At 36.3% G+C, this 23,564-nt stretch overlaps 1 protein-coding gene across 10 annotated transcripts; it reads left to right on the top strand.

The window, feature by feature from the left end:
• The first annotated feature begins 193 nt into the window (after window positions 1-193).
• Window positions 194-21,801, top strand: LOC107799380 (protein unc-13 homolog). 10 transcript variants are annotated; one of them, XM_075238798.1, is made up of 27 exons: window positions 194-641; window positions 1,300-1,364; window positions 2,244-2,490; window positions 2,639-2,705; window positions 2,878-3,040; window positions 4,338-4,505; window positions 5,266-5,340; window positions 5,427-5,636; window positions 5,706-5,807; window positions 8,260-8,490; window positions 8,599-8,679; window positions 10,874-10,957; window positions 11,040-11,225; window positions 11,309-11,464; window positions 12,476-12,532; window positions 12,662-12,754; window positions 13,221-13,292; window positions 13,941-14,058; window positions 14,895-15,067; window positions 17,089-17,173; window positions 17,553-17,690; window positions 19,365-19,471; window positions 19,629-19,706; window positions 19,783-19,878; window positions 20,391-20,486; window positions 20,582-20,765; window positions 21,336-21,801. In XM_075238798.1, exons 1-27 carry the CDS (start codon window positions 461-463, stop codon window positions 21,503-21,505), a joined length of 3,483 nt encoding a protein of 1,160 aa, XP_075094899.1. In that variant the 5' UTR covers window positions 194-460; the 3' UTR covers window positions 21,506-21,801. The 10 variants fall into 10 exon arrangements, 7 of the variants coding, with proteins under 7 accessions (XP_075094899.1, XP_075094958.1, XP_075094873.1 ...); XR_012703094.1 differs by having other exon boundaries at window positions 199-641; window positions 2,238-2,490; window positions 19,787-19,878; XM_075238772.1 differs by having other exon boundaries at window positions 199-641; window positions 2,238-2,490.
• Window positions 21,802-23,564: the final 1,763 nt, after the last annotated feature.

Raw genomic sequence — 23,564 nt, 5'->3', positions numbered from 1 at the left:
AAGTGTCCAAATATGCCAAATAAAAGTTAACGTATGGAGTACCAAAATATAACTACGCAAATGGAATTTGGGGTCCGCATCATCTCCTCCTTTGACCTAGTAGTTCTCTCTCCCTTTAAAATAACAAATTTGACCTGGTAAATTAAAATAGGAAAACGAAATTAATAATAGGAAAAAGAAACAGGAAAAAAAAGTGATAAAGAAAAAGAGAAAAAGCAAAAAGGAAAAAGAGACAAACTGATATCAACGAAAGCGGAAAAAAACAGGCGACTATTTTCCCAGCTTTGTGCCATTTCTTTCGTCTGTTTCGGCTCCTCACCACCTTTTTTTCAACCTTCTCGCCGGCGAAACGCCGTACGCGGCGGCTCTTTTCACCGGTCAGAGCCGGAAGCGATTACCTTCTAATGCTCGCCGATTTTCAAAGGTTTTTGTCTTCTAATTCACCGCTCCTTTCCCGGTGATGGAGACAAATAATTCTCTTCTACAACGGTATCGTGACGATCGTCGGAAGCTTCTAGAGTTTCTGTTATCATGTGGATTAATTAAAGAAATTCGAACTCCTTCGGGTCCTACTTTCTCCCTCTCTAACATCAATCTCGATGTTATCAGTGCTGATTATGTCCTTGAATGTGTACAATCTGGTAAGTATTTTTATTTTTATTTGTGTGTGTGTGTGTGTGTGTGTCCATTTTGGAAAGCCTTTTATAACAATAAAGCATCAATATATTATAGCCTCCTTCGCAATTATGTGATGCTATCTCCTTTTTAGTATGTCATACGTTTTGTATTTAGAACACAAAGTATCAAAAGTCTTCTTTCTTACATAAACTTTGTGTTAATCACCATCACATAATGTTTAAAATGTTATTCTTGTATTAATTCGATATTCATTTCTTAATTGAAATTTACATATTGAAGAACTGTATGAAAGGTACTAAAAACCAGAACTTTTTGTTATAGTTAAGAATATTCTAAACGTTTTGACTATAAATTGGAGTAATAGTTATAACTGTTTGACCTGTCAAATAGTATAGTGCAAAAATCACTGCTTTTTTCTATAGTTAAAATATTATAAGTCTTTGAGTTAAAGTGGTAATAACAATAACAGTTTGACTCGGCAAATGGTAGTAGTACCAAAAAGGTTGGGGCAGAGGGGTGGAGTGTCAATTTAAATTGTAATTTTTTTTGGTTTGATGTTTGTTTTGTTGTTCTTTATATGGAATGAACATGTTTTCTGTTGTTTGTTTACATTCAAAGGCTGAAGCTTCTTGTTTCACTGTCATTGCTCTGAATGATTAGGTGGGGTGGTGGATGTATCTTTAGCAGCTAAGAAGTATCACGATGATCATAGACATCCAAAAACAGTAAGGATTTATGATTTTTTTTGGTCGTCAATTGACCACCACTACAGTGGGGGTGATGAAGTTCTAATTTACTATGTCCATGGAATAAGTCAGAGGCGGATCCGGAATTTTAAGCTTATGGGTTCCTATAATAATCTCAAGTTAATCTACATGATAACTGGACCAACGAACTGGGTTCCAAGCTAAATATTCTTATACTTTTAATGAATTTTTTAGTATAAATACAGGATCTATGCAAAAGTTAATGGGTTCACGGGAACCCGTATCCTTTGCTCTAGCCCCTGGAATAAGTTATGTCATGTAGAGGGAAGTAAATCAAAGTATTTGCGATGAATAACTGTTGCTTTCTATTGTTTCAAAGCTATTAATTTTTGGGTGCCAAAAGACCCATTAGAAGGTAAAGAAGTTTATCCCTGCATTAATATTGGAGTTGTAACTACCTCCTGCTATCAGATTGTGAATGATGAGCATAAAGAATAAGATTTTGATGATATACGGCCAGTATACCTATTTATGATTCCCCAACTTCTTTATTTTCCTTTGTTTTTTCTTCCATTTAGTACACCTGTTACTATAGGCAAATTTCTTGTGATCAGATCCATAAACTGCTGTTTGACTTCTGATAGGTGAAACACGTTCAGCTTTTAAGATAGCCATTCTAAAATGAGCAAATTAATGCTTTACTTATCAAAGAAATAAGAGCAAATTAATGCAAAATATATCTTTGTTAATTCTTGATGTGAAATGTTATATTTGTCCTCGAATTTATTGAATTAAAGAATGATTAAATAACTGTTTGGGAAAGCACGTTGCATTTTTTATGTTTCTACCTTTGAAATGGCCAGAATGTTATTCTTGTAACACTCTCTATAGATGCAGTTGCACACAGGCGATGTGTATTTTCTTGTTACAGATCCAGAAGCAGCTGGATCCCACCCTCAGCGTGCACCACCTCCTATCATGAAGAATCACTCTAACAACAATGGACCATGCCATTCTGATTATGCAGATTTCTCTCTCTATGGTGATGACCATGGGGTAGACAGTAAAGCTACAGGAACTGCAGGGTCATTTCCCATTAATCTAGCTGATCTTCCATCAATAGGAATGCCTGTACTGAAAACAGGTATATGCTTATTATCATGATGCAAAAAGAAGAATAAAGCACACAACTGGTACTCCTGTAGCGTGCGGAAGAACCATTGGTCTGTATCCTATCTTTATTTATGTTCATCTTTGGAGTAAACTGATACAAAGGTTTAGGTTTCCTGAAGGACTACTGGACGATGATCTGCGTGAATCTGCCTATGAAGTATTTCTTGCTTGCATGGTGTGCTCTGGGTAAAAGTTCTTAACTATGATTTTCATCATGTGTTTGTAATTGAGCGATTTATTAATTATTATTTGAAGGCACTAGCACTAGCTATTTTTCATTCTGATGGCCATTAATTTTCTGTTACTTCTTAGCACTAGAATCTTTTTCAATCTCGTAAAACTTATACTTAACTTTTAGGCTTGAGATTAGCTTGGCCGAGGCTAAAAAGAAAGAGAAGAGTCCTAGATTTCTGGCTGGGCTGAAGAATAGAAGGGAGAAAAGACATTCACGATCCATGTCTGGGTCATTGGCTTTTGATAGAAATACGGAGCTCATCGAAACTTTCAGGACGCAAATGCAGGCAAGTTGTCATTGTCTTTGTTTTTCTTAAAATTTTAGATATAGTGCTGCTGACATCTACTTAGCAATTTGAAGCCAGGTTAAAAAAGCTTTCGTGGTGACTTTTTAAGGAAAATTTTGTCGATACACCAAAGAAAATATTCTAATATTGGATGCTTACTTATGAATGATGTATTGCATGAAACTTGGTGGCACCCCTTGGTGCTCTTGAAGAATTAATTTTTGTTTTGAAGGATGGCCTGGAAGATGCTGGTCTTGTTTGGGAAATAAGTGATCTTTTTTTCAATTTCCACCAAGACATGTTTGCTCTCTACCCACTTCCTTATTGTGTGTTGCCCACATACATGAAGAACTATAAACAAGCTGCAATATTATGCATATTTCATAGGGGAATTTTGCAGTTTGCACAAACACCGTGTGTCATTACTTTTAATTCTGACTATTCGGGGCAAGTTTTCCTAGTCCCCATAAATGTATGAGTATAAATATGACATGCTAGAGGTATGACATGCTTCATTTATAAGAGAGTTATAGATGATTCCTGAAGTCAAGTAGTTTTTTGTTTCCAGAGCTGAAGTCAAGTAGTTTTTCTTTCCAGAGCCGAGTGGTTTAACTGTGTGTATCTCGGGGCTAGATGTATTTGGTAGTATGCATTATGAGTTTGAGGTGGTAGGGTGATGTTAATGCGTTAGGTAGAGTTTTAGTTAAGAAGATCAAAGCATGACGATCACCATTGAAATCAAGTCTAGAAAATACATAAACACTAAAAAGGCTTTAATTAGTCTAAAGTAGGAATGGCAATTTTCATCCAACACACAGATATCCGTATCCGCATGGTTAGGTTTTCTTTGAAAAGAAAAATGGCTGAAGAGAGAATGCGGATTAAAATCTTGAACTTTTAAATTGACCTAGAATGGATTATTTTTTGATGAAGATAAAGAACCTAGAATGGATTATTATATTACATTTTAGCTTCAAATATAAACTAAACTTCAGAACAGCAATTGGGATATAACTAAATCCGATGGTTGATAGCTTAAACCTATCCAGTATTTGTGCAAATAGACTTATCCTCTTTTTGGAATCTCTCCTGTTAACGTCCTCCACTCAAATCTGTCCTATGAGTCTCTTCACCTCACTACACCTATTTGTGAGTTGTCTACATAGCTTTATGCGTGAAGTTTCATCAGATTGATTGACAGTATACTCTTTTTATTCTTTCTTTTTCGGGTTTTTGTTGTCACACCTTTAACTTTGCTCCACTAAATTGTTTATGACTAACATATACTCTTCACTAGATCTCAGAGGCAATGGATGCTCTTATTCGGCGAAAGTTGGTGCGTTTGGCTTCTGGGAAATCATTTGGACAGATCGATGTTGCTCAAATCGCACTGGGGCTTTTGAATGGCACAATGAAGTCTGAATTTCAGAATGAGAAGTCATATATCCAATGGAAGAACAGACAAGTAATACTAATTAATGCCTTTTGTCTCATCACAAGTTTTTTCCACTTAAAAGTTTCTTCTTAAAAGATTCAGAGTCTGTCATAACTTGATCTTCATGGAAGTCGTCTTTCTATTTTTTCTTATTACCCACATTTAGAAATGTTTTGATTTGGTGGGTCCATATAGTGGTAGTTGTCAGATTGACATTATGCTACAAATTAGAGTTCTGGTTTGTGGCAGTAATTCTTAATTGAATCTATTGTTAATCTAAAGGAGCAACTGAATGGTCAATCTGATAATGTTCGAAAATCAATAAAGCAAGGATCTGAGAAAATGAGTATATTAGCGTGATGGGTTATACCTAATTTGATTCTCCTTCAGGAGGGTACAAAGGTTAAAGGTACATATTAGTATGCGGCTGATCTCTTGACGTGGCTGGTCTTTGCAATTTTGGAATCACAAGTTTTTTTGTAATAATCTGAGGTGAAACCTGTTTCGTGGTTGAATATGCCGAAACCAACAGGCACATTTTGTTTGAGCAAAACTCAAAAGTAAAGAAGAAATTACTGAGTGACATCAAATTATCAAGCTGAAAAACAGTGGGTTGGGGATGCATCTTTTGTACTGGAACATAAAATCTGAAGTTCGAGTATATCTAGGATTCATAAATCTCATTATTGAGATGTTTTTATTTATAAACCAGCTGGATTTCCAATTAATGTAAATATTATCACACCCCTCTGTTCTTAGTTATTCTAACTTTTAGATGATCTTCTTATAGGCTAATATCCTTGAAGAACTTTTATCTGCTGAGCAATCAGTTGGAACTCTTCTTGCAAAGATTAGGAACTTTGAGGTATGTCGGCCTGCATTTCATTTTTCTATTGCTTATCAAATCTGTTCTTCAGTTTTAGATTGAGAAGATACTTCATTCTGCTGTAGGAATGGGACATTAAGATGTCTCCCTCTGAATGCAGAGACGTGCTATTTTCCATTAGAAATGTTGCTTTGACGTTGTCATCTATGCCTGGGAATCTGGGTATACAAGGCGAGACATATTACTGGAGTGCTGGTTATCCCTTTCACATAAGGCTGTATCAGAAGCTACTCCTTGGTGTATTTGACATTCTGGAAGATGGCCGGCTCATAGAGGTCTCAATTGTGTCTTTGATTTTATGCTGGTTTTTCTGAGTGTAGTTACTTAATGCTTCTCGTCATCAGGAAGCTGATGAAATCCTAAAGCTCATCAAATCAACATGGCCTTTGTTGGGCATTACCCAGAAGTTACATGATGTGTTATATGGATGGGTGCTTTTTCAGCAGGTAACTGAGCTTTGCTATGTTATTGAAGCAGTCTTCTGCCATCTCCTCCATCTCTCTCTCCTTGTTACTGATGCATTTTTAGGTACAGAATACATGAACATATGCCATACCTAGGAAATGAAGTTGCATTATTGGCTGGATAACTCATGTGTCAAGACATACTGATCTTCAATCACGACATATTTTAGCCCTAGAATCTTCAATTGCATCCTCTGTTTGCACAAAATATGAGACCTTGAGTGGCATCCATGTTACCACTCAGTTGAACATCTGCTTGTTATGTTAAAAAAGTTTGTTTCAGAAGGCTGGAGAGATTTATATGCTATACTGAATGTCAAGTAAGCTGGCTACCTGTGTGTTTAATCTCCCTTTAATAACTTCTTGTTTCAAAATGTGCTCCCTGTTCGTGACACAGTAGGATCCATACTCTCAAATTATTACATGTGTAACCTTCTTTTATGGTTGTACCTGGCTGCTTTGGTGCCCCACCTCCCACATGATTGTTCTTTAACAATCTGACCGGGTTTTGATTAAAAGTTAATGATCCATATCATGATATTGTCTCTTTTAATTCCTTTTCTGTTTTTTCTTTCAAGTTATAACTTGCCATCTACCATTCTGACTTGCATTTGTAAGTGGTTGTTAAGCTATACATCTAATTGATGCCTAAAAGAAGTTGGAGGCTTCAACACATAACCCTATCATGATATGCCAAAGAAATTTCGCGAGATTTTTCTGATGGGTGTACTTATACTGGCTTGATTGCACTGTCCTCTGCCTGATTTTATAAAATAACCTATTTATTTAAAAACAGAACTTTTTACCGGATGACAAATCAACCAGTTGGCATTGTTGAATATTAAGAGAATTTGTGTCTAGGTACACACATTCTAGATTCATCTAACTAAACAACAACAACAACAACAACGACCCAGTATAATCCCACAAGTGGGGTCTGAGGAGGGTAATATGTACGCAGACCTTACCCCTACCCCGAAGGGTAGAGAGGCTGTTTCCAGGAGACCCTCGGCTCAAAAAAAGCAATAGGAGCCGATATATTAGTACCATAAAAATGCATAATACAATAACAACAATATAAGAGATATGAAATACAGAATACGAAATACGAAATAAATGGCTGGTATAGTAAAACTAGCAGGTAAAGCCCTGCATCAATAGACGAGATTCATCTAACTAAAGAATAACTTATTCACTTATTAGGATAGAGAATGATTTCCTACCATAGCCTATGACTTTTATCTGAGGAGTCTCTCATGTAAATTGCTAATCAACCAAGTAAATAAGAAATTCTCTTTTATTTCACATGGTATCATAGCCTTTACCATTTTAGTTAGAAATTTAAGCAGCTTACGCCTAGAGGTGCGGAGTTATGCTACTTACTCCTCTCTTTAATGATCATTGCTCCTCCTCTCGGGTATTTGAGCCTTTCTCTCCTTGCGGTCGATGCTGCTCCTCTCTACAGTGATCATCGCCTTCCTCTAAATTTTGAATTTCTTGTCATTGTTCTGCCACTTTAAGCTACAGTAGTGTGTCCTGGAGATTTGCAACACCAAATCTGTTTTTGGTGATTGAGAGTAGGTTCTTTTCTGGCTGTAGTACAAGAAACACTTTCTCCGCCGTGTATTATTCCAAACAAAATTCCGCCGGAAGCTTTTTATGTTTTTAATAAGAAAACTCAAGTTGGTTTGCGCGCTGAGGTTAAGGGGACGTGTTGTGTATTGAGAGGATGTGTGTCCAGATACAGACATTCTAGAATTCATTGAGCATGAGCAAAAATATTACTCTTGAATATTTTATAAGATATCTTAGTATATTCTCTATTTAGATATAGAAGAGTTGTAAAGCTTTGTTTTTAGCCTTTCCATTCAAGTCATGAATCACTGGATTTGGAAAACTCTGGCCAGAGAAAATAATATAGGGCTGAGAGAAGCTCTTCTGTCAAGCCTCTACTTTGACTTTGATGAACTGGTCAGACCGTCGGAGCATTAAAACTTGGATTAGTCCACAGTAATGAGAGAGAACACCTAGCGGAGAAAAACTTTTTTTTTGGGATATGTCACCTAGCCAAAAAAGAAAAAAATTGCTGGAGCTGAGCATGTATTAAAGCTGCAAATCAACCAAGTCAATAAGAGAGCCTACTTTGGCTATAGCATGCATACTTCTTCACTGAAGATTGTGTTCTTGCTAATCTTTTTGCACTTTCTTAATTTTATCTTTAGGAAGAATCTGAATATTAGCCTTCTTATTTTGCATGTCTAATTCTAGTGTTGCCCCTTATGCTTGAAGTTTGTTAATGAGGAGCTTCACTCTCTGTGCTTTTGTGGATAATTTGATGCATTTAGCAATTATGGAGTGCAAGATCGTTGTAAAGTTATTGTTACTATTTGTAGACTTTGATAAGGTTTCTGATGCAGTTTCTTCCTGATTGAAGTTTGTTGGGACAGAGGAGGCAATGCTTTTGGACTATGCAGTTCGTAAAGTGCGGAATATTCTGTCACCTGAAGATGTTGGAAAGAAGGAAACGAAGTATTTGGAGAGCCTAGTTTGTTGTACTCGCCGAAATGGGTCTGAGATTAGGCTAAATTTGGTGCAATCTATCCTTTGGTCAATTAGTTTATGGTGTGACAACAAATTGCTTGATTATCATTGGCATTTTCGTCAGGTTCTTTTCTATGCTTGCATATTCTTTTTCTAATGTGTTGTATGGCTTGTTAATGGTGGTGTAACATGCAAAATTCTGTGTCTGATGAGAATTTCCTCCATTTTTCAGAAGCCTCGTCTTTTCAAGGGGGTGTTATCCATGGCGTTGGTGGCAGGAAATCAGAAGTTCGGTGCGTCTGGAAATATGGAGGTATTTGGGGAAAATTTATTTCTATTAAGTGCCTTTTCTGTTAGCAGAAATAAGATAACCATGGACAATATTTTACTGGGCAACTAAATGTTAATAACCTCTTGCCCTTTTTGGGAAACCTCTTGGCCTGTTGGCCTCTCTTCTGCCTATTTTCTTCCTTTAGATTTTCTGTAAGGAAGCTGCCCAATGGGCAATTGTACATACTGCATTATCTGTGAGAATGCGTCAAGCTGTAACCACAGCAAAAAAGGAAAATTAAAATTTGGAAAACCATGAAGCAAGTTATGTATCATCCACCACTTGTAGTTATCCAAGTATACAACCCAAAAAAGACTTGACTTGGCATCCATCCAAAACAAGCTACTTTAGTAGGGCTCTTGTTTTCCGTATCGACTTCCAAGGCCATATTCTTCTCCTTGATGACTGGATCATTTTGTTTTAAGAGTAATTTGTAGAAAGACTTGACTGACAATCTTTTATCCTTGCTACCTTCCCAGAATATGCTGTCCTCCTTATCTTAAATAAAAAACATTGTGCTCAGTTTTTGTGGCAAGCAGCTCACATTTCCAATCACCCAATCATTGAAATTTCTTCTAAAAAGAAGATTCCATCCTCCTTCTGAGAAGCAGCTTGCACTGTACAAGTGTTGTCAATGACCAGATTATAAAAATCTTGGAAAATAGCTCCTTAAGGCAGTGTTTTCCAGCTATTTATCCAGCCAAAGTCTAATCTTTTTTCCATTCCCAACGCTTAGGCTGGTATGTAAGTCAAATTCATCCTGGCAATTCCTAATTTGCCTCAGTATGGCTACTCCATAGGGAGCTTCAAATCCAATAATAGGTAAAACCAACCGAAACCCAGTTTGGTACCCCAGGGAGACTCCATCCCATATTTTACAGTCGCAACTTTTTCCAGAGTTCTTCCTTTCTATCATTAAACCTCCAATGCTGCTTCCATCAAATCAACTCAAGATAGTGCTTCACTCTATGGAGTTGAAAGAGTACACCCAGATTTTATAACCTTCCAGCCATACTATTAGGCTGATTATTAAGCTAAAAATTACTATGGCTTGACTTATAGCACCCGTATGTCTCCAAATAGGATGGGAAAACACTTACAAATTTAACTAAGAGTCATTGAGTGGGATCACTATGATTTTACAGTAAAGGACAGAATCACCTATCTTTCTTTTCCATAAAAACTTAAAAAGTTTGATCACCAGCTACCATCATTGAAAACCCACAAAGAGTTATACCTAAGAACATAAAAAAGATGTCTCATTGGTCCCATAGACAAAAGAATGCCATTTTCTTCATCCGTATCCTTCATCACTACCATTTATTGATGTGTTGCAGAACTCTCTGCTTTCACTGACATCCTTGACCCTTGAGTAGATAACAGTATCTTCTGATCCCGTTCAAGCATATCAATGCCATCCCTAAGAACTATAATTCAGTATTTCGATGATCAACTCTACGTGGGAGATTCCCTTTTGTGTAATAATCTTTTAAGCAGGGACAGAAAGGACTTTCTTATAGTCCTTGGGCTTGCCATCTTATCTTTGATTAGAAGTTTGGGTTGGGGAATTCTAGTTGTTGTGAAATAATTCATTTAGCTTTTATTTTCTTTGTGACTCCTTTTGATCCTCACAAGAATAAGTTGGACTTAATTCTTAGGGGCTGTTTGGTTTGGGTTTTAGATTAGCATAAGCTTAGACAATGTTTGGTTGGGATTTGAGGAGATTTATCTTCACAGAAAAATCAGCATTAATTAATACAACATTTGGTTGCTCCTTTTTGTTTTCCTCAAAGTAATACCTGCATAATTATGTGGGAATCTATGTATTATTTTATGTGGGATGGAATTTGGAAATACATGGATTAAAAATTCCAAAATGACTAAACTAACCCTCATACTAGTAAGTAATATTTTAATTGGTTATAAAAAGTAAATAAATATTTTAAATGATGCATCATACACTAATATATGTAATAAATCAAACTAAACTATCAACAAGAAATAATCCCTGCATTATACAATCCTTGCATTACTCATGCATTGCGAATCCTTACATTATTAATCGCTGCCTTACTAATCCCCGCATTGCTAATCCCTGCATAACTTGTCTTTAAACCAAATGACCCCTTAATGTTTCCTTAGAATCGTAAAAATGTTATTCTTCACACTGTTGCAGCTGATGCTCGATGCTTCAGATGAGATCATTGCTAGCAAAGTCAGAATGTATGTTGAGACGTCTGCAGAAGCTGCTTGCAAGAGGGTATGGTATCTAATGGCTTTGCAAATACAATAGAGTACCTGACTTTTTTGTGAAAAAAGTTGACATATTAGCTTGATCTCAGGTTACTGGTGCAATAAATGCTGGATCTAAAGTAGATAAGAAACATCCTTTGGCTTTGCTTGCAAGTGAATTAAAATCAATTGCTGAGAAACAGCTAACTGTGTACCATCCGGTCCTCAGGCATTGGTGTGCTGAAGCTGGAGTAGTCTCAGCTTTGAAATTGCACAGATTTTATGGTGAAAGACTGGTCAGTTTTCAGTGATGAATAATAATCTCCAGCACCATTACTTTTTGTTCTTTTGAGTCAAAATTTCCTATCCTGCTGTGTAGGAGCCATTTCTCAAGAATATATCTTGCCTTTCCGAAGATGTGAAGCAGGTGCTTGCTGCAGCTATTCTATTGGAGAATTATCTCCTTGAGCTCCATTCATCAGAACCAGTAGAAAATGGCATGCATTCCCCATTGATGTTAGACTTTGAGCGTAAGGTAAATTTGCACTAGGAAAGCTATTATGTTTTGCTGGAACTGTGTATTGAGCATAATGAGCTTATTCCTCTTCTGGAGCTGTCCTGGATGCCACATGTTATTTAGTTGTTTCTACTCTTTCTTGAATTTTTCCATAAAAATGAATTGAAATGAAATATGCTGAATTTTACTTCCACTAGGTTCTTGAGTTTTTCCGATCACATGCAGGTGAACATTTTTCAGTCCATAAGAATGTTAGTGGAACGTAATCTATGGTGTTGCCTTCATAAAAAAGTAATATATGGTGTTGCTAAAGGCGGCATGCCCAGAAGCTAGGCATGCAGGCTATGCACTTTCCCTTGCTTAAGAGGCCAGACACCTGGCCGCTAAGACTTGTGCCTCGGTGTCTATGTGGTCTATCACTAGAAAATACTTTTGGCAAAGTGATATATTAATTTCAATGGAACTGTTATGGATGAATATCTTAATGGCTAGTCGCTAAATGTAAGTTAACAATGTTAAACTATACCTTCATATCTAAAGTAAAAAATTTTTAAAATGGGTTTTGAACTTGATTAATGCTAGTTTTACTCAATGTTTCACTTTACTGCGGTGTTTTCAATTCCTCTGACCGTAGAATTGTTGCATGTGTTTGTAGTTATTCTGCATTACATAGTTATCTTTTAATTTTTTTCATTTGTGCCTTACTTCATTAAAGCTTCTTTTATGGGGAATTTGTGCTTAAGTTGAAAAAGTTGCTTCTCTAAGCAGAACTTGACACTTCTCTTTGCGTTTGACTGTGATGGTTAATTTTCAGCTTATCTTGTGATGAGTTACAACAGAGCTTGACTTTTCTGCTATCCTACATGAAATGGTTAAATGATAAGAAGAGACTAGTTAATGTTTTGCAAACTGTGACATGTTTAAGAGCACAGATTCTGCCGATAAGCAATTATAAATCTCTAGCTGTCTTTTAATTGGATCTCATCTTGCTGTTATTCCTACTTGTTGCAATTACCTTTTCTTTTTCAGTCGTTCTCTAGCCGAGGGTCTATCGGAAACAACCTCTCTGCCCTTCCAGGGGTAGGGGTAAGGCTGCGTACATCTTACCTTCCCCAGACTCCACTTGTGGGAAACTACTGGGTTTGTTGTTGTTGTTGTACTCTTCTGAAACTATAATAAGAGGTTTTCTGTTGCTCTTGTTTTCATGGATTGCAGATTGGAGAAATCGCAAGGCCGATTATTCTTGATTGGGTGATTGCTCAGCATGCGAGGATACTTGAATGGACTGGGCGTGCTGCTGATCTCGAGGTTAGCCTTTTAAAAGATTCTAAGTTGGTTGTAACATAGTTAAAGTTAGTCTGGTTCTGAATGCTAAAAGCATATAAAAAGACATGATAATGGTGTTTGCTTCCTTAGCTGAGTGCCTTTAGTCAGAATAATCTGGTTGCCAGTTATACATAGTTTTTTTTTTAATCTTAGGTCCTATTTAGCAATTTTAGCACAAAATTCATCCCATAAGCAAATATGTATTTACGCATCCGGCTGCATTTTTGAAGAGTCTGAGCAACATTGGATTAAACTACACATAGGTGTTTTCTTTCATCCGAACTTCCATTTAGTCATTGTGCTCGTATATTTCCACTTAAGCAAATATCTTGCTGCTATCTTCTGGTTGAAAATAGCAGTTAAGATGTTGTCGTTTTTGGCAATTTGTTTCTTGCTAGCAAATCTTTTATGTAGTTTAAACTTTAAGATTGTCTTGTCTTAATCACAGAACTGGGAACCCCTATCACATCAGCAGAAACAAGCAGCTTCAGCTGTAGAAGTATTTAGAATTATAGAGGAGGTATGCCCCTTAATTATTGATGTTATTCTTTTCTTTTGATAAATTATGACTTTGCCTTCCAGTCTCACTGAAGATTGGTGGAGGGAATATCATGAAAGACATATTGCATTACACCACTTGATGCATAGAAATTGCAATTTTGACTAGGCAGTAAAAGATTTTTTAGCAAAGATATATCATGGTGAAGCCACCAAGAGGAATAATGCATGCACATATAGTATATTATATTCTTTCTGCTGGTTGGGATAAAGAGTCTTCAATTATCAAGTTGTTTTTTTTTTTTTTAAAATCTTGTTTAGCCAATAATGAACTTAATAGTAAAAAATGAAACATTGGATAAATTAACCCATTCATATTGACTTTTGTGTTAGATACGTTGTTTTTTATATAGTTTAGTTGCTCCGCATTTTAGCACACGCACGAATGCTAGTCTGTAACCTTCATGCATCTCTATCTTCAAGAGATTGCTAGGTCCGTGTGTTTGCTGAGTTTTTATATTTTTTATTATGCTTTATCATGTCCTTGCTGCTCTACTCTTATCTTTCAAGTTATTTAAGGTATATCCTGCTTTGTTAGTTGCTATACTGTTTATTTGCTTATTTTGTTTTGCTATTTTCTCTGGAAATCATCTCCTGAGTTGATTTGCAGACTGTTGATCAATTTTTTGAGCTGAGGCTTCCAGTGGATATCACGCACTTGCAGGCTTTGCTTTCCATAATATTTCACACGTTGGATGCCTACTTGCAAAAAGTGGTTAACCAGTTAGGTAGCGTGATTCTTGGAAATCCATTAAGTGTTTGTATTTTTGTTGCTTCTACTCGAATTATAACCATTCTAGGGCACAGTGCCACTGCCAGTGGAACATCTGTCTAGATAGAATCTGTTTTTTTTTTGCCTCCAAAATTTTTTTACCCAAAAAGTTGGTAGGGGGGGGGGGGTACATTATCCATAGAGTTTCGGACCGTGCACCACTGGTCCTCGGGTATTTATTGGTTATCAAAAAAAGTTCTACCCAAAAAGTTGGTGCTGTCCCTAAGGATGATAAAAAAACTTAGGGTCTTGATCAATAAGTGCATACAGACATGTGAATGTTGGTGGTCATCTGATGTAGGTGATGTGGCTGAATTTGTCAACTGCCCTGAACACAGTTGATTCACTGTTCTTCTAAACATGGTATAAATCCTTAATGTGGAGTCTTCTTTTTGGTTTTGCAGGGCCTTATGTTATGTTACCAAAACTATTGACTCTTTGCTTTCATCTTCTCTTTTATAAATACTGGGTTTGTGAATTCATTCCTGTTACATGAGGAGATCGTGAAGTAATTGGGTGACTAACGATTTCCAGAAGGACATGTTTAGAGAATATTGGTTAGGTGATTGCTACATAGATTTTGAGTTTGGCTAGTAAAGGACTTCTCCTGTCTTCTTGTGCACAGCAAGAGATAGTACACTTCTAAGCACTAGAGCAATCTAGCGCTTTCAAAGGAAAATTTGTTTTGCTAATTAATCTTCTGCATCGAGTATTCAGCCTTAACACTCATATCAGCATATTAATTTCCATAGCTCTTATTTGATATCAATTACAAACTTTTGAATGGTGCAGTGGACAAGCACAATCTTTATCCTCCTGCTCCTCCCTTGACTCGTTACAAGGAGACGGCATTTCCGAGCGCCAAGAAAAAGTTGGTTGAATCTGTTGTTCTTGATAATGCGGTGAATAAGAAGTTGGACGCCTTGACAACTTCCAAGCTTTGTGTCAGAATGAACACCCTTCAAGTGAGTGCAAGCTTCTACCATGTGATGGTTTTCTAACTTTCAGTTGGCTTACTGAAGAAGATGAGTGGTTTTGCTGTATTTGTTTTCATTTTGTCATCCATCCGGTGTTTGTATATAGTCTTGGGTAATCCTCCCCTCATGAGCTAGGTTTTAAGTTGAGTTAGGCCCAATGTACATCTTTCGTATGAGTTAAACTCATCTAGCCGTGCAAGGGGTGTCAGAGTATATCACATTGGATGAGGAAATGAGTTGTTGTCTCCTTGTACGGTCTACGACAATCCTCATCTCATGCGCCAGTTTTTAAGGTTGCGTTAGGCCCAAGATCCATTTTCTTTGGATTTACATCTTTAGAATTGTATATTTTTTTATTTTTTTATGTGATTACCCAGATATCTCTGAGGGCCAATGGCGCACGATTAGAGACTTGGCAGATAATGGTCCTGTCTCTCTATCCTTCTCCACTTAAATACCAGGATTTTGTCTGTGGCAGGGGTCGAACTCGTGACATGCCCTTCACCCACACATCATGCGTCCCACTCTTACCACTAGGCTATAACCCCGGGGGCAATTGTATATTTATTGCTAAGACCTAGTCAGATCGTTCATTTGAAAGTGGACATCTCCCAACAAATTGACCTCGTTATAACAACTCCATGTGAGAAAGGAGTTGTCACTAGTTTTTTTTCAGTGTTCTTGTGATATCCCGTTCCACATTGATGATAGTAGCTTTGGAAATTAGCTACTAAAGCTTACTTGTTGCTTCACTTGGAATACATTTGGTATCTCTCAGGATTCTTTTGTTTTAGATTGAGATTTCTATGCCCATGTAGGAATAAATTGTGAGATACAAAAAGCTCTAGTTTTGAAGAAACTCTAATTTCCTTCGTAGTTAAATTTTTTAGTATTGGAATGAAATGAATGTGAATGGAGTGGTATGGATTCAAAGGATTCATGATAATGACCCTAACTAATTTTGGGTTGAGGCTCAGTTGATTGATGGATTGTCATTTTGAAATCTAAAATAGCTTTCACTGTCTGCTAAATCTGCATTTATTTGTTGCTAGTTCTTATTTTAGTTTTATGAAGTGAGTTGAAAAAAGTGCAGTCTCTAGAAACATTGAATCCTTCAGATGTGGATACTCTGGTATACAACCAATGCACACAGGCCAATATTGAATAACAACCTCTGAACTTTCCTGATGTTGCAACTTTGAATGGTTGTGGCACAAAGGTTTCTTGACCATATGTGATATTGTTATCCTGAACCACTAATAATGTGTCGTTTCCGATTGTTTCGTGATCATCATGGTCTCCAGATTTGAAATATTTAAATGGATATGAACTCTTATAAAGTTATGAAGGATTTATCGTCATCTTTAAAGATCTACAAAGACTCAGGCTTAGGGGCACGACAATATGCATTGTGATGATTTGAGGAAAATTGTGATGTACCCATTTTGAGACAAAATATTAATCAAAGATGTGGGTCCATTTATAATTTCTCTTTCCTTATCAAAAATAATTAATCAAAGATGTCAGAGTGACCCAACACGTCAATTTCACGCTTACAAATGAGAACAAAATTCTTTATTTTTTCATTTGATTGTTACACGATATGGGATTCAGTTTTTGGCCCAACTTATGCTAAAATCTCTTAAGTTACTTGATATTGTATAGCTATGTCCCCCTATAGCCCCGTCCCTCCCAATCCTTTCACCTAGAAACGGAAAAGAAAATCTAAAATTTTAATGTGATGTCTGGCAAAATTTTCACATTTCTTGATCAAAGGATATCCATACATGCTCCTACTTGGGATCCTTTTTTCTTTCAATATTGTCATTGATTCTCTAGTTTGAGCTGCTTACCTTTTCTTTTATAACTTACTATATAACTGTGGAAGACTCATTTGTTCAAATTTACTTATATCTTCTCTGCTGCTTCTTTTCCTTGCTTTTGGTGGTTCTCTGTAACGTTGTTTAGTCACAGAAACTACTATTTTTCCTGATTACTTTCTCATGCAGTATATGCAGAAGAAAATTTCCACCCTTGAGGATGGTATTAGGGAGTCGTGGTCGGCTGTTAGACTTCTTAAAGATCAGACATGCCGTAAGTTCAGCATCTATCTGTACTTTTACAAAGTATAGTTTAGCATTATTTGAAGGTAGTCCTATTCTCTCATCCATATTCTTCGGAAGTGTTGTAGTTAGTTGCTTACTTAATTATCGGAGGATATCTTATACTGAGTCATTTGAAAGTTACCCGTGCAGATTGTAGTGATTTATAAACTTACCTCAACCTTTTAGGGGTTTTCTTTAGATACTAGTTAAGTGGTTTATTCTGTCTGGTATTTTCTCTCGTGCAAGGAATGCAAATTTCAGTTTAAGCTTCATACATTTGTCCACTTATTCGATGAGTTGAGGAATCATCTGAGGAATATCTACCTTTGAATGGCTATCTTACTGATGTTCATTCTTGTTACCTTCAGCTGATGTGGATCCTCGTTGGACTTCGAATGGGATTTTGGAAATGTGTAGCGAGTCAGTCGATGAGCTTTTTGTTGCCACCTTTGACTGCATCCGAGATAGCGCCGCTGATGCTATCAGGAAAACTTGTGAGTTAGTGGGTAAGTACGCTCTATCCTGGTTTTATTTAGTGGTAGCGGACTTACACTTAGTCTGTAGTGTTTAACAGCATATTGGCATCTTCCAATAAATATGACAATGTAATTCCTAGTGTGGTCAGTGTTCAAGGAATTGCTATGTGGGTCTTCTTATATGTAACAAAGTTTCCTTTCGTAGCATTTGATTTCTGCAATAGAAGGTGCTGATTAGATGTTGTTGAGTAAACGTTATTGAATTATTTATCCAAAAGGTAATACAAAGGTTATTGTATCACCATATCAGTCCATGAAAGTCTATTTGCTTGCTTCTGTTCTGATTTGGGTACTGGAGCCTATGATGGGGAATCTATCTTTTCCTCTGTTAACCATCATAGACATGCTCCTGTGCTGATCTGAGGGGGGAGTATTTTGCAGAACATGTTAAGAGGAGGCTGTTATCTCTCTTTCAAGTCATGAAGACTTTTCAGTTGAAACATGGAGTGAAAGTTATGACACAAACATATCTTGGTTTTATTGACAAATAACTTTGACGTACAAGAGGGAACTATGAAGTATTCATGCTGACTTTTCATCAAATTTAACTGAGAATCTTTGAAAACTAAGGATAAGGTTGCCCGAGCCTAACTAGGTGTCTAATATTTAGGGATCTCCCTGGGCATACAGTATCCTGACGAATGCAAAGGTTGGCAGCAAGTTATTGAGAACATCCGTAGGCCATTATTACCCCTAAAAAGTTTAGTCGAACAGCCTCAAGTTTTTGACTGTTGGAGCTCCTTGCAGTATTAGGGAATGCACCTTCTCAAAGATCTCCAAAGCGTTTATCATGCTCGTGCGTAAACCATTTTTGGATTTAGCTATCTATTTAATGATTTCCTCTCGAGAAGAGGCTTTATCTTCTGAATATTCAACTTGCGACCGAAAGCCTCCATAGGTGCTGTTGGAAGGTTCTTTTGGGCATATGCTTTATAAAGTGCTTGAGCAAATTGAATTGACAAGGGAATTCTTCGATGGTTTGGTGGCTTTTGGTAGTTAAAATATTGAACGACCCAATTGCTATAAAAGTGATGGTTACAGTTTGCTTCTTGATCGTGCTTTGAGTTTTTGGTTTATCATTCTTTTTTCTTTTCTTTCTATTATAGAGTAATGATGTCCTGTTAAATCTTAAATGCCACGATTAGTATGTCCAAATGGTCATTTGTTTATAAAATGGTAAAATTGGCATCTTGCAAACAAGTGGAATCAGTCAAAGCCTATGTTTGGTGCTTCAACTTAAATTTGTGAAAGCTTGATTTTAAACGAGAGAGTTTCGTGTGTGCATTCAATGTGAACAATCAATAGAACTGACTGCTCTCACTGTTTACTTAATTTTCTAGATAGACGATCTTGGTATGCTCAGAAGCTCTTTAATGGAAACCCCCCCCCCCCCCCAAATTTATATTATCAATACATGCTATGCGACTTTTTTTGATCAATTATTCTCTTCTTAGATTTGAATGTAGTGTTATTTGCTTTCTGAGTTTTGAAGGCAAAACAAGTTTCGTTTTGTTCTTTTGCAAAGTTTTATCAGGATCCGTCATTAGGGGACCTCCCTTGTTTATTTATTTATTCCCTGGCTTTTCTAAAGATCTTAGCACTTGGAGTAGCTGTTAACCTGAGCTATTCTTGTGTGATTTTTAGGAGCTAGGGTTGTGTTTTGGGACTTGAGAGAACCATTCATATTTAATTTATATCACGGTGGTGTTGAGGGTGCACGACTGGAAACTACGCTTCCACAGTTTGATAGAGTAAGACATTCAATATTTCTCTATTCCCACATTCTCCTCTGTATCTCTAAATACAGGAAAGAAAAAGATCAAGGGATTGCATATTTTCATTGAATGCCTGGTCTGAACGTTGGATCTTTTCAAGCTAACTTTATTCATTACATGTTTTGTTTTTTAGGTCCTCAATAATGTTTGCGCTCTGATTGATGACACCCTCAGAGACATTGTAGTGAAAAGTATTTTTAAGGCATCTCTGGTACAATCTCATTCTCATGAATTTTCTATTAATGATTCCATTTGTCCAGTTCCGACTCTCTGATTTCACTGGATAGGAAGGTTATGCTTGGGTGTTACTAGATGGAGGGCCTTCATGTGCATTTTCTGATTTTGATGTTGTCATGATGGAAGATGACCTCAATATATTAAAAGTAAGTATACTCTCCTAACCTTCTTGTTACTAGTGGTCATTATGCTCTCAAGCAGCATAAGTTATTTAGCACAAGTTATTTTTGAGGACTGACTAACATGATTGCTACTAAAACTCCTTGCAATTTCACTTGCATAGAATACTTTCCATGGAGTACTTTTCCAATTCAAAATGATGCCGGAATGAAAAAGTGATTTACACGGGAAAACAAATGTTGAAGACTTCGTTTGCCTCATGCTCATATAGTTGGTCACTGGATTCCTTCTTTTAAACAGGATGTGTCATAAGTTCTGAATCTCACCCTAATCCAATATTGATGTACAAGTTTCTGATCAGAACTTAGTGCACACTGGATGTCATATAAATATATCCAAATTCCAACAGTGATGTACTTAATCTCAGCTAGTCTTGCCTTCATTGATCTTTTCCTTCCAGTATGTTTAGTTCTCAGCTAAATCTGTATTCAGTAACTATGTGTTCAGAAACAAAATTTATGTTTCTTTCACTTTCTAGGACTTGTTTGTTGCTGAGGGGGAAGGGCTTCCCCGATCATTAGTTGAAGAGGAAGCAAGATTCGCTCATCAAATTCTCAGTTTATTTTCTCTCCGGGTTTGTTAACAACTGATTAAAGCTTTTGGCCTATTTATATGTGTGTGTATATGCATACTGTAGGACCTTTTTGATTCATTGGTTTTTATTAGCAGGCTGAATCTGTGATCCAATTGTTGATGACTTCTAGTGAACACAGTTCAATAGGACTTGAAGCACATAAATATGGGCACAGACATCTGGGAGATGCACACACCTTGATACGTGTTTTATGTCACAAGAAGGAGAGAGAAGCTTCGAAATTCTTGAAGCTGCATTATCACCTTCCAGCATCATCAGGTGCGCCCTTTCTAATTCTACTAGTTTTTTATGGTTTTCCAAAATGCCAATATGAGGCTTTGAGCGATTGAAGATCTTTATTATATTGTCAACTAATGGATTATGAACTTGGTTAATACTGCAGTCAAACGGAGGACTCAGTAGTAATTAAGTGTGTTTTGAAATGCATAGAAAAAAAAGAACAAAAGATAATCAATTAGAGTGTAAGAGTAAGAAGGGGGCTGTTGAATGTTTATGTCCTAACTTTTGAAATACGGGGAAATTTGAGGTTTGCATTTTTATAAATCACTGTCTATCTTACCTTTCCTTGAATTTCCCCCATTTGGCCATAAACAATACGTATTCCAAATACTCTTTTTCAACATCAACTTCGACTACTAAAAGTTAATGAACTATCCTCTGCATGGACTTCCATTCTGTATTTCATTTCAAGAACTATCTGAAATTAGGGTTCGTTTGTGCTCTATAGTGGTCTGTTGATCGCATGATTTTCTTGGAATATTGCCATTTTGACACAAGTTTGGATGGTTTAGTATTTTCTGCTGCTGAAATCCAATTTTTGGAGTGCAGTGTATGATGAGGCTGCAACGGAGGATGCCTCTGTGAAGTCGCCACTTATGGCCGACCTTATCAAAAGGAGTGCTTCGTTTCGTTGGTCTGACAAAGGAAGTAGCAGTTTCAGATCTTTTAAGAAGAAAATCCAGGAAGCAACATCAGATTTTAGGCATGTGGGATGGTGATGATGCTATCCTATTCTTGGTGCTATCCGTCCGACGACTGGTTCTATAAACAATGCTCTCTATATGCTGCACAAAAAGTGTCGGAAATGTTAACTGCATTTTAAATTAGAGCTGTATGACGGTGTGAAAAGTGCTTGTATGTCAAAGAAAACCATTTGCTCATAAGACAGAGGTAACACTCCATTAGGGAGTATGCTCAGAAAATTTTGCCATGTTTGCTTCTAACTGTGAGGTTGTAGATCGATGTTATTAACTCTGGGGCTCAAAATAAAACTGAAAGAAACATTCCCAGATTATATTATGCCTACATATACCTAAGAAATGAACATGATGCCTATCTAACACAGCATATTAATGAAATTTGACATGTTCTTTCTATTCCATCACAACCTGTTCAGGTAGTTCTCTCCGCCGCCTGCCATTGTTGCAGGATTGCTCCTACTTTTTTTAAGTTTGAAAATAATGGGGATCTAATAATTCAAAAGAGTAGAATTATCAGTACGTGCCCTTATAATTGGGTCTCCCTTCATTTATTAGTACCGTCGACTATTATCATGACTTGTTCTTTAGCTCTGCATAATGCAAAATGTTTATAAATAAATAAAAACCCAAAGTAAGAAAAAAAAAAAGAAGAGAAAATGTCATTGTATAGTCGCCCTAAAAAATAATAGTTGAAAAATGTATGTGTATATATATGTTTATATGTATAAAATTTTTGTATGTTATATATAAAAATCATACAAATTTTATACACTTTTTTGGCTACCTAATATAAATAGTTTCTGGCACGGATAAAAGTGATAATACCCCTATAAAAGTTTCTTAAAGATTTTTACTAGTACAAAGCTATCTCTAGTGGAGGGGTTCAATTGAATCTCCTCCGTCAAAATATTACACTTGAAATATATATAAATTATTGAATGCACTTGACTAAATGACAACTTATGTGGTGTCGTGGCAAATTTAAGTTCAAATTTTACTTTAGATCGCTTGTTCAAATACAAATAAGACAAGTGAGGCTTGCTCAGTTAGTAAAGCACCTTCACCCACGATTGTTAGGTCCTGAGTTCGAGTTATGCTGGAGTAAAAGTGTAGAAACATTATAGATCCTCTTAAATTGGGAGGAATTTTTTATTTAAAAAAAATACAAGTAGGGGTTCTCAATCATAAACTAGTTATAGTGATTAAAGGCGGCGACAAGAATTTTAATAAAGGGATTTCAAAATAAAAAATAAAAAATTGGAGAACCCCTACGGAAGTCCTAGCTGTTTCCAAAGTCCTAAGAACAGTATCAGCGTGGAAATTTCTAATACACATGAATCAGTTTAACCTATACTTTGGTACTGGTTTGAAAATTATATTTCTAGCAACTTTCCAATTTAATCATGTACTCATTAATTCCTTCACGTTTCAAATTTCACATGTAGAAATGGCTAGATTATTACAATGTGGAAATGCAAATGTAACTTGAATTTTCCTCTAAGGGACCAATTCTGACTTTGTGTTTCTGGCCTTTCAAGCAAGAAGCTTCTTTGAAATGATCTTCAGATATAGAATTCCAAATCTCTAAGATAATAATCAATTGTGCACTCATGTAGATAGATTATATATTTCTCTAGCCGAAGGTCTATCAGAAACAGCCTCTCTGCTATTTCAGGGGTAGGGTTAAGACTGCGTACATCTTACCCTCCCCAGATTTCACTTGTGAAAAATTACTGAGTACGTTGTTGTTGTTGTAATAGTATATATGTTGCTTGGAAAGAATTTGGTATTCATCGAGAAGAATGACGTAGAGATTTAGGAAGCAAAGAGAAAAAACAAGAATTAAATGACAAAAAACACTCTAGTATTATATGAAATGTGAACCATAAAAATCTTTCTCAGATAAAGAACCCGGCATAAAGGTAAAATAGATAAAACTAATTAGATGTTCCTAAATTAATGTAGTAGTTAGTGGATTATATACTAAAATATGAAGTGTGAGAGTTGAAGTTCAATTGAAGTGTACTTAATCTTGGGTAATTAATAAAAAACTAATGCAAGGAGACTTTACATTCTT

Source organism: Nicotiana tabacum, chromosome 1, assembly GCF_000715075.1.
Source record: "Nicotiana tabacum cultivar K326 chromosome 1, ASM71507v2, whole genome shotgun sequence".
In the NCBI taxonomy this organism is placed as follows: Eukaryota; Viridiplantae; Streptophyta; class Magnoliopsida; order Solanales; family Solanaceae; genus Nicotiana; species Nicotiana tabacum.
Note: the sequence above shows the minus strand (reverse complement) of the source record. Positions and strands in the feature narration are given on the sequence as shown.